This window comes from Ips typographus, linkage group LG8 (assembly GCF_016097725.1).
Source record: "Ips typographus isolate SLU linkage group LG8, UJ_Ityp_2.0, whole genome shotgun sequence".
Taxonomy (NCBI): Eukaryota; Metazoa; Arthropoda; class Insecta; order Coleoptera; family Curculionidae; genus Ips; species Ips typographus.
In genome coordinates this window covers 5,492,671-5,504,126 of record NC_138429.1, presented here as the reverse complement: position 1 = coordinate 5,504,126, position 11,456 = coordinate 5,492,671, and the positions used below count along the sequence as shown (strand labels likewise).

Here is an 11,456-nt window from a genome sequence, read left to right as displayed (position 1 = left end):
AAGTGTCAAAGACCTCCAAATGCTACTGAGAATGTTCTTAAAAGTGCCAGAGCCAATTACCAGTGTTTTAAACCTTTCTCTAACTGTTTTAAACTTCCAGAGGCCTCTAGAACCATCTTGAACGTGTCAAAGATCGTTAAATGTTACTGAAAACTTGCTTAAAAGTGTCAGAGCTATTTACAAATGTTTTAAACCTTTCTGTAACGGTTTTCAACTGCCAGAGGCCTCTAGAACCATTTTGAAAGTGTCAGAGACCTCTAAATGCTTCTGAGAACCTGCTTAAAAGTGCCAGAGCCTTTTACAAATGTTTTAAACCTTGCTGTAATTGGTTTAAACTGCCAGAGGCCTCTAGAACCATTTTGAAAGTGTCAGAGACCTCTAAATGCTACTGAGAATGTTCTTAAAAGTTCCAGAGCCAATTACCAGTGTTTTAAACCTTTCTCTAACTGTTTTAAACTTCCAGAGGCCTCTAGAACCATCTTGAAGGTGTCAAATATCTTTAAATGTTACTGAAAACTTGCTTAAAAGTGTCAGAGCTCTTTACAAATGTTTTAAACATTTCTGTAACTGTTTTCTACTGCCAGAGGCCTCTAGAACCATTTTGAAAGTGTCAGAGACCTCTAAATGCTTCTGAGAACCTGCTTGAAAGTGTCAGAGCCCTTTACAAATGTTTTAAACATTTCTGTAACTGTTTTCAACTGCCAGAGGCCTCTCGAACCATTTTGAAAATAAGTACCTTTCGTAACTCTTTTAAACTGCCATGGATGGTGATCCATGATTCTATGGATCATGGCATCCATGGCATGGAATTTGTAAGAATTTTTTGAAGGATTTGATATTTCTGAAGCAATAAATAAAATTAATAATTAACTGACAAGCTTTTATTATATTTTTAATAAAAAAACTGAATACAAAATACTTTAGGTTCATCGTAAGTTAAATAGTAAATTAACTTTTTAACTCTATATTACTGACAGTTTTTGTACTACCTTGCAACTTCTGTCATCTCATTGTTATTTTCTTGAACCATTTTGTGAATTGTTGGTTTTTTTTTGCCTGGGTCCATTCCAGCTTCTGTGCAGAACCGAACACAGCGAAGGTAATGATTCCAAAGAATAACATGCCACTGGCCACAAAAAATACTGTTCGCCATTCTTGTAATGTCTGTAAATTATAAATATTTATTCATATATTTTTTAGTCATCATTAGGAAAAGGAAGGGAGTAAATTAAGAGTTCTTTTTTGACTTAAATTTGTAATTGTGTACAATCTGAGAGTGGCAAGTTTCTTTTAGCAAAATGATTCATTAAGATATCAACTTTTGATAAGAAACTATAAACCGTTTCTAAATAGTAGTAATTTATCAAAAAATGTAATTCAAATAAGTGCAATTGAAGACTTGTTCAGAAATATCAGGATTAAACTTGTTTTAGTATACCTAATACTTACTGGGTTGGGTGATAAAATATATCCTGATACTATAGGACTGATGATACCTGCCACCTGTCCCAAAGACATTGCAATTCCATAAATAAATCCACTCAACGTAGGAGAGAGATCAAATGGCACAGCTCTGTAGCAATGTAAAAACCAATTTCAACTTGCATGCATTTTTGCATTATTACATACGCTAAAGTTGCTTTAGATATGCTTCCTAAACCAACGGCCATAACCAAACAAAACACATTCCCAAAAATATTCTGCCACAAAGCCGCACCCAACATGAAACTTCCTTCAAGCAAAAAACTTCCGCACATTCCTAACTTTCTCAATACTGTTATAGGGAACCAGTTTCTGGCTATGATCCGGTCAAATATTTGACCTATGACCATCATCATCACCACCAATAACATGTAAGGTAATGCTGACAGTATGCCCATTTTGGAGAGATCGAAGTTGTAAACATCTAAAATTATTTTGAAATAACTTTTTGGAACACTTTAAATATAAATGTACTAACCGTTGTAATATTTGGGCAAAAGAGTGATAAGAGTGTGAAATGCCCAGGCTTCGGAAAATATCGATGAGCCAAGTGCCCATACAGGTTTGGAAGTTAATAACATTTTAAAAGGTATAGGAATATTTTGGGCTTCATAGTGTTTGATCGAGTTTTCGATGTAAAGGAGTTCGCCATTAGAAATTGTAGGGTGTTGTCTTGGTGATTCGGATGCAAGGAAGATCCAAATTATCATCCATATTATTCCCAGAGCACCTAGAAGAGTTACTCATAAGGTAAACAATTTGTCGACGTTTTGTATTGAAATCAGTAAAACTTAATAGTAATCACCTGAAAACCAGAACAAACTTCTCCATCCAGCAACTTCCGCCAGATATCCGAAGAACAACATCACAAAAACTGATCCAGCGTAAGTGCTTCCATGGACTTGAGCTACTACTCTAGACTTTTCACTTTCGGGTATCCACTTTGCAAAAAGAACGTACATACCAGGATATGTAAGACCCTGAAATGGTCAGCAAAGTAGTTTGTTAATATGCTTCTTGCAGTTAATGTTGTCAGTAGATGTGTTTTACTGTTACTGATGATTAAAATGGTTAGTAGTAAAAAGTAAAGTAGTATGAGCTTTATTTGAACAAATCTTACTTCTAATAATCCTGTGCAAATTCGACCTCCAAGTAGAGCATAAGGACTCCATACTGCCAGCCAAGGACTGATTAAAGACAATATGGAAGTGCAAGATACAGTCAGAGTTAATGCCATTTTACCTCCAGTTTTGCGACCTAGCAGTGCTCCAAAAGGAAGTGTGGCCGTATATCCATAAAAGAAACTACTTAGTAGGTAGCCTTGTATTATATTGCTCCAGGCGAATTCTGCTTCCTAAACACATTGAAAGTAAGCAATATGTTCTGAAATGTCTATGAGCATAGTAGACAGAACAATTTTTCAACATACTTACATGTTTAATAACTGTACCATTGTTTAAAGTTTCATACGTGTCAATTGTCATAGCCACTATGGCCACACTTAAATTAACCCGACAAACATACAAAATGAACACTCCTATCGATATTAAAAACACCAAAATGTGTCGTTGTTGTTGCCAAATCTTCCAAGACATGTTGTTATTGTTCTTCAGTTACTTTAACTCAGATACATTTTTTTGTATACAAGTTACCATATTTTTGCTAGTCAATAGAGGAATTAATAGTTCCTACTTGCTTAAAATCATCTTTAAATAGTGAGTGAAATTTTATAATCTTAATTACCATATAGTTAAGGTCGTAGATACTACAATTTATATAGTAATTAAGTCCTATAAATAAAAACAAGTTTAACGAGACGTGCATTTATTACTTTGATAAACGCCTTTACCAAGGTAGAATCAAACCACTTGGTAGAAAACTATAATTTAATAGCTAAATAGCAGTTAAAACTAAATGGTTGGTTTATCGACTGAGTGAATCGGAATAAAACCTTCAAACATAATTCCCAAAAGTAACACTTTAAACAATACCTTTTACATGCACAAAATATTACAATAATTAAATAGATTATGCTTACATTTGTTTACTATTCAATTAATTTACGAATCCGGTGCGGGTTGCAGAATTCGGGACGACTACATCATGGTGTTATGAGGCGGAGTCTCCGACCGTCTCCCTTACCAACGCATGTCGAGCTTAATTTATACCCTATTTGATTTGCTTTAATTTAATAAATTTATATTTTTAAATAATAAGTCCAACTTCATCTAAATTAATAGATTTTCACTTTTTTTCAGTTATGATTTCAAACTACTTTATTTTAATAAGTCAACATAAAAATGTGTTTCAACTCGATGAGCAGATTCTACAAATCAACAGATGTTGTAAAGAAAACTATTTAAAATTAAAGAAAAAACGAAAAGACTTCTTGGTTGACCACAGTTTTGAGCAAATAACATATTGACATTGTATCTCAATTTTCAATCAGTACATTATACAGGGTGTCCCTGAAATGACTGTACAACGTTTAACCACAAATTCCTTGGCCAAAAATAAGGCGATCACTAATATTCAGCAAATTCTAAGCTAAAATTCGAAAGATTATTCAAATGTTACACGTCATTTAAATCAGAAAACAAAGCACTTTCAAAATCTGTTTTAAAAAAAACATAGCATTTAAAAAAAAAAGTTGGTGATGGCTGGCAAAAACCAAAACGTCGGATTTCAAATGTGATGATGTCAGGTTTTAGAGGAAAAATGATGCCTCGGACAAAGTAACAACAAATTTAAATTATTTTATCAAATAATCTTACAAAAACTTTTTTCCTAAAATTGCACTCCAAATATGACAACTTTGCTTCCATTTAACCAACTCTGTATGTCTTACCGTTTTTAAGCTCCCCATATTTAGACATTTTGTGGCACCCTGTATAAATACTATTTCTTACCCCTTAATCCAGAGCATATCAGACATGTACAATCATGGACCCATTTGCAAGGTAAGTATGTCGCTTTTGGTGCCATATTTTCCAAAAAATATCGTAATTTTTTAACGTTTTAGGCCTATTCCAAAATGACGTTAGTAAAGCAGGTGTTTCGTCTATCAAAATCATATCGTTGTATATGCCACACTAAAAATGAGTGAACTGCATTCAAATTAATTTTAAAAACGCATTCTACAGTGTCTAATAATTATTTTATTTTTTAATGGATATACGAGCAAAGCACGTTAAAAGCACTATTTGCATATCAGTATTCAAGTGTTGCTGTAAAATTCAATAGGCCTAATTATATAAAATTAAGGTTTGTAAAACTTTCACACCAAACCACCATAAAAATTAAAATATAAAGTGGCATGTAAGATCACGTATCTCAAATTTATCTAATTTTGATTTTGATCATGGAATTAAATAAAAATCTAAAAAAATATCTTAAGCTCATTGATTTATCTTTCATTGACAAACACATTATACGTTTACAGAATATTTTTTGCTTTACAAGTTGTTGTTTGTTGTAAAATTATATATTAGTGGTACTAATGATGCTATTTTCGTACTCTTTTTTGGTGTTTTAACTTAATTGTTTTACTATTGTTGTATATATATAATTTATTGCAGTAGTTAAGCTTTATTGTTTATTACTAAAACTGTGTACAATCGCTATAACATTCTTTATTTTACAATGTTGGCTTTTATTAATAAAAGTGAAATAAACATTAGCGTTGAAATGATTGCTAGGATTAGTGTGATAAAATTTGGTCGTGTGAAGACAAGTTATTAACTTTTTCTTTCAGATATTCTGAATTTAAAGGTTCTAGATTTCATTACAGGTTGAACTGTGTGATAACATGATTTCAAAGGAATCAGTGTTATGTAACCCAACAAATATACCACTAAAAGAACAGGCTTGAATATTTAATTCCTAGATATTCATAATATTTATGTGTGATGTATCTTCCTTCTTGTCACAAACTGCTTAATTGACCTCTTCTGTTGTTTTCGCATCGGTTTTCTTCGGGTTTAAATTCAGTTTGTCTGCCGACCCAAACAAAGTAAATACGAAGGATCCAAATATTAACATTCCAACTGATAAGTAAAAAATTATTTGATAACTTTCTACAACCTGAAAAATGCAAACCATATATTTTAACCAGAAATCAAGTAGGTATTTTGCAAGTGAGTAACTTAGCAAATTACATGCTGTAAAATTTATATCCATATTAAAAAAATTGTTTGCATTAAATGACCAGCATTGTTTTCTCAACCTTTAAAACTCTGTATATGTTTGCCACTGCTTACCGGTCTAGATGATGATAAAATATAGCCAGATATGATTGGACTGAGAATACCAGGCAACGCCGCAATTGTGAGACAAAGACCATAAACAACTCCTGACCATTGGTATGATAGGTCCATTGGCAAAGACCTGTAATACAGTAAGGTTGTGTATAAAAACAGACTCTAATATAATAGAATATCATAAATATAATACTACAATTTACATTATTGCTGCCTTGGAAATCGAACTTGTACTAACTGCTATAACCATACAAAATACATTTCCGGCGATATTTTCCCAATAGATAGTCCCAATCATAAAACATGCTTCAATTAGGTATGAGCCGCCTATACATATTTTTCTCAGCACTGTGACAGTAACCCAATTTTTAGCTAGTATTCGGTCATAAAGCTGCCCTATTGTCAACATACCAATTGACAACAAAATGTAAGGTAATGCAGCAAGCAGTCCCATTTTAGATAGATCGTAGTGGTATACTTCTATAACGTGGATTAAAAAATAAGTATTTAACACAAGTTTAAAAGAACCACAGACCGTTGTAGTACTTTGGCAAAAGTGCCAAGAGTGTATAATATCCCCATCCTTCACAAAACATTGTTATGGCTGCTATCCATACTGATATTGATGTTAGTATTGTTTTCCAAGGAATATTCTTGTTTTGTAATGTGTGAGTTTCAAGGGAACTTTCTATGTAATGCAGTTCATTTTTAGAAATTGAAAGATGGTCTCTAGGAGTTTCTCTTGCAACTAAAAGCCAAGTTACAACCCAGATTCCTCCACAGGTTCCTAAAATATAAGAGTTCAAGTATTTTGTGAATAATAATAGGTAGCAACAATATGAATATTTCATTTCAGCAGTGTACTACTCTAGTTAATTTTACGACTTACCGGAAAACCAGAATAAACTTCGCCATCCTGCTACTTCTGCTAAATAACCGAAAAACAACATTGAAAAAACAGTTCCAACATAGTTGCCAAGATGTACTTGAGCGGCAATTCTACTCTTCTCGCTTTCCGGAATCCATTTTGACAAAAGAACATAAATACCAGGGAATGTAAGACCCTAAAATATATCTACTGAATCAACTCAATAGTGAGGGAATGCATGGCTATTTTATTCATGGAAAAAAATACAGTATGCTTCCAAACAAAAAGTGATAAGTATGGATAAAACAATTGAGGCACATAAGGGGTTTTCTGTGACATTATAGCTATAACTATATGGATACCCACAAGAAATAAAAAATCTTACTATGAAAGGATGCTTTTTCTGATTGATTTTCTTAAAGGGTTTGCTAAACAATTTTAAAGCAATTAATAAGGCATTAACAAAAAGTAGGCATGCAGCATCTAAAACAGCTTATTTCCTTCTATTTGTCTCGACAACAAAAATACTCAGAATAAGAGAGATCAGAGTGGATTGTTAGCTATTGGAGTGACAATGCATTGCGTCCTTGAGGCTTATTTTGCCTCCCGTTACTAGGATATGGGCTGATGAGGCTAGTTTCATCACAGTTCCTCCTCCAGCTTCACATGCCTTAATACAGGCCAGAAGCTAAGTCGGTTTTAGAGAAGAAATCTATCCATCATTGATGATGCTGCTACTAAACAAGTTGGTCCTTATGTTTGAGATTGCAACACATTCACAAAGCAGGTGTTTAGGAGTCTCTTCCTCATCCCCAGAGTCTCCGAGTTTTCCTAGGCCTATTCCGGAAATCTGTAAGTGATTCTTGGAGTGCGCCAATTCAGTGAGTTGCTCCAAGAGCTTGGCTCTTTCTTCCTTCAATTTACTTGGTATTACAGGTTTGATCCCATAAGCCACAGAAGGGTTCTGGTCTTGTAAAAGGAGTCTCATTCACTTTTTAGTCAGAATGATGACTAAAAAAGCATTCCTCAAATGGACATAGGTCATTTTCCTCAATTCCTCGCTGTCCTGGAACCCAGATGAGCATGGTGACTTTAGTGGAGCTGATGACTATGGTGGAGCCCACCGCTGTTATGACTGTCGGTCAGAATTGCAAAAGACTGCTTGCAATAGATGTTGTTAATGCTGAACTGAGCGCATCTTTCTATTGTTATAGTTATATTTCCTGATATTTTCATCTTTTGGATACGTCTGATGTGGAATGCTTTTCGATCCTACTTTCCAGCATTCCCTCTCCAACTCCGTTTTTAGCCATTGTAAGCAAAGTACGTATAATATAAAGTACGTATAGTATGTATAAGCCTGACAATTTCCTAAGAGGAAATCTGTTAGTGATCGTAGATTTCTTTTGCTCATTTTTACAAATTCTTTATTCCTTTCCCTGTTGTAACCTGCAAGAAGTTTCTTAGAGTGCGCCAATTCAGTAAGTTGCTTCCAGAGCTTAGCTCTTTCCTCCTTCAATTTGAGCTCGTGTTTACAGGTTTGATCCCCCAAGCAACAGAAGGGTTCTGGTCTTGTAAAAGGAGTCTCGGTCACTTTTTTAGTCAGAATGTTGACTTTCGCATTTCCCTCAATTCCTCGTTGTCCTGGAACCCAGATGAGCATGGTGACTTTATTATTTTTGCCTAGACATTCCCATTACATTTTAGAGCTGATGATTATGATTGGGCTTAGCGCTCATGACTGTAGGTCAGAATTGCAATAAACTACTTGCTGAATTGAGCGCATCTTTCTATTCTTCTAGTTATATTTCCTGATAGTTTCATCTTTCGGATACGTCAGATGTGGAATGTTTTTCGATAGAGATCCTACTTACCAGCATTCCTTCTCCAACAAACCGTCAGGTCAAGCATAAGTCGCTGTAGGACATGTTCTCATGGCTTCTGTTATGCATAAGTATGCCAGTTTTTGTACTTTGCTAAGGATATTCTTAGCAGTATACCTTGTCTGGTTTTATTGTACCAAGCAACCGCCCCATACGTAATAATGGGTCTAATCATGGTGGTATACATCCATCTCAGAATTCATGCATAGACACCATTAAGGCTCTTGTGGCTTTGCTGACCGTTTCCTGAATCTGCCAAAGAAGTTGTTAATCTAGTGATATTCCTAGAAACCTCTTTCTTGAATCCAATGATTTTTCCAGATATCTTGGTCGTTTTCAGAATAAAGATTAGATTAATAAGGTTTCAGATTGTATCCTATTGTTCTCTCCTGAGCAACTACCACATGGTTGTCCGCAAAAAAGAGCGGATACAAATACATTGTAATAATATCTGTCTGTAAATACACTTTTTAAATAACAGTGGAGATTGGGGTTATGCAACATTCCTGTTTGAGGTCTTTTGTTACCTGAAACTCTGTACTGATACTATTTTAGGTTTGGATTTGTTGTTTCCATTCCTTTCTGTCTTGTACTAGATGTATTACCTCGTTCATTGAATATCCGGTTATCTCTTTTAATTTGTCGTTCCACCTCATTGTAACTTTTCCCTCGACCACAAAGTTTTCCATCTCACCTGTTCTTCTAGCTATGTGGCCAAAGTAGCTGAGATATGCTCTATTGATTTGGTTTAGTAGAGGTTTTGTAATGTTTAGTTTTTGTATGACACTTTTAGATTTCGTCGGTACACTCATAATTATCTTTAATGTCCATGTTTCAAGAGATCATCACTGTTTTTGTAATGGTTTGGGCCACTGCCAATCTTCTCTTTATTTCCTCTGCCCAGTTATACAAACTTGTTGCATCATATCCTGCTACGTTTTTGATATGGTTTTTGCCATTGGATCGATCAATAATTATTATTGTGGTTTTTGTTTTGTTGATTTTTAAACCACATTCTCTACTCTATTAGTCTCATTTGTTCATTATATTTATTAGTTGCTCTTCGTCGTCAGCAATTATCGAGGTGTCGTCCGCATACCTCAAGTTACTTATTATCTGAAATTGTTGTTCTTATATTATACTGTTTTGTTTTACTTTATTAATTACATAAATTGTAGTGTTGTTCGTGTTATTTTTTAATAATAAACAACGATGAAATACAATACAAAAGATATCAATGTATTAAGTAGCATTGAAACTAAGGATCACTATGTTTTATTATTCAATTTATCTTAATAATACTGAATATGGTTAGTAGATATGAAAATCATTTTACCTCTAACATTCCAGTGAGTACTCGACTAGCCATAAAAGCATATATACTCCATTTAGCCAGCCATGGGCTAATGAAAGCAAATAGTGTGGAAAATCCTACAGTTAAAGCTAAAGCTTTCTTCCCTCCAATTTGATGGCCTACCATGGCTCCGAAAGGCATACTGGGTACATACCCATAGAAAAAAGAACTGAGCAGATACCCTTGAATAACGTTATTCCAATGAAATTCTGCTTCCTAAAAATGATTACATTATATACTAAAATAGAAGACATTATCAAACTACTTGCATGCACAATAACGGTTCCGTTTTGAAGCGTTTCGTATCTATCAGATGTCATAGCAACTATAGCAACGCTTAAATTAACTTTGAAAATGCATAAATTGGTAACACCTAAAACAATTAAAAACACTAAAATATGCCGTTTCTGTTGCCATAATTTCCAAGATGACATTTTTCTAAGTTGACGGTCACTTCCCAATTAATAAAAATACCGAGAAAGGAAAAAGTGTTTTAAACTCTCTTAGCACTTTGTGACATCTGAAAAGTGGTATCATTTTATGTGATACGATAAAGTGATATTTATACACAATTGAGATAAGTTAAAAAAGAAAGGGTACTTTATTATGCTTACAGAAAGACACTATAATTTTTTTTTATTATTGATATACAAGCAAAACAATGTTAGATTGTTGCTGTAAAATTCAAAAGTGGGAACGAAATACATGAGTTTTTGTACAGGGTGATGGATGCATCTAGAGCATTCTGCGTCACATTTGACAGCTCGAATCTAAAATATCAGATGAAAGTGTTTAAAAACTTGATAAACAAATGCTTAATAAGAAAATAGGTGATTGCAGGTTAGATTGTTTGTTCTTCTTGCATAATCTATCCTAGAATCTATTATGGGTTAGCTGGATGCTTGTAGAGCATTTGACCGCAGATGATGGAAAATTCTATGTTAGATTGATTGTTCTGCTTGCATAATCTGTTCTAGATTCTTCTATGGGTTAACTGGATGCTTCTTGAAATTTCTGCGTCACATTTGACAGCTGCCAAATCTAGAATGTCAGCTGAAATGAGTTTAAAAACAAATGCTTAATGAGTAAACAGGAGATTCTAGGTTAGATTGTTTTGCTGGCATAATCTATTCTAGAGTCATCTATGGGTTGGCTAGATGCTTCTAAAAGAGTTTAAAAACAAATTGTTAGTGAAAATATTGAGAATTTTAAATTTGATGCTTTCTGCTTGCATAATCTATTCTGGAATCTTCTATGCAAGAATTATGTGGCAATTCTTTCCACTCGTGACTATAAAAATACTCATATTACACTACAGTAATGATAACTATCAAAGATTCTTTTTTGGTGTAAAGTCATAATTTAATTAGAGTTTTCGTTATTTGGGTTTAGTATTCGTTTATTAAGTCCTATTATCATAAAAACCGAGTTATTCTTACAGACACACAGGCAGTTAAAAAATGTAATACAGTACTAGTTTAGTGATTATGTGAACACACATGACTTAATAGCTCTAAAAGTAGAACAAAAATTATCCAACTTACAGTAGACACGTGCGGTGGTCGTAACTTGTAAAAACTGGATAATCCTTGTAAAATTCTGAGTTTTAA

At 33.8% G+C, this 11,456-nt stretch overlaps 2 protein-coding genes across 3 annotated transcripts; both read right to left on the bottom strand.

The window, feature by feature from the left end:
- Positions 1-866: 866 nt before the first annotated feature.
- LOC145732584 (vesicular glutamate transporter 3-like) lies at positions 867-4,952 on the bottom strand. Its single transcript, XM_081984937.1, has 7 exons — positions 2,916-4,952; positions 2,603-2,836; positions 2,288-2,462; positions 1,961-2,212; positions 1,630-1,906; positions 1,450-1,573; positions 867-1,164 (listed from the first exon to the last, which is right to left on the bottom strand). Exons 1-7 carry the CDS (start codon positions 3,075-3,077, stop codon positions 1,003-1,005), a joined length of 1,386 nt encoding a protein of 461 aa, XP_081841063.1. The 5' UTR covers positions 3,078-4,952; the 3' UTR covers positions 867-1,002.
- A 390-nt stretch (positions 4,953-5,342) lies between these two features.
- Positions 5,343-10,382, bottom strand: LOC145732585 (sialin-like). 2 transcript variants are annotated; one of them, XM_081984939.1, is made up of 8 exons: positions 10,112-10,382; positions 9,829-10,058; positions 6,631-6,805; positions 6,277-6,528; positions 6,153-6,221; positions 5,945-6,089; positions 5,742-5,868; positions 5,343-5,565 (listed from the first exon to the last, which is right to left on the bottom strand). In XM_081984939.1, the coding sequence occupies exons 1-8, from the start codon at positions 10,278-10,280 to the stop codon at positions 5,419-5,421; spliced, it is 1,314 nt and encodes a 437-aa protein (XP_081841065.1). In that variant the 5' UTR covers positions 10,281-10,382; the 3' UTR covers positions 5,343-5,418. The 2 variants fall into 2 exon arrangements, with proteins under 2 accessions (XP_081841065.1, XP_081841064.1); XM_081984938.1 differs by having other exon boundaries at positions 5,945-6,221; positions 10,112-10,380.
- Positions 10,383-11,456: the final 1,074 nt, after the last annotated feature.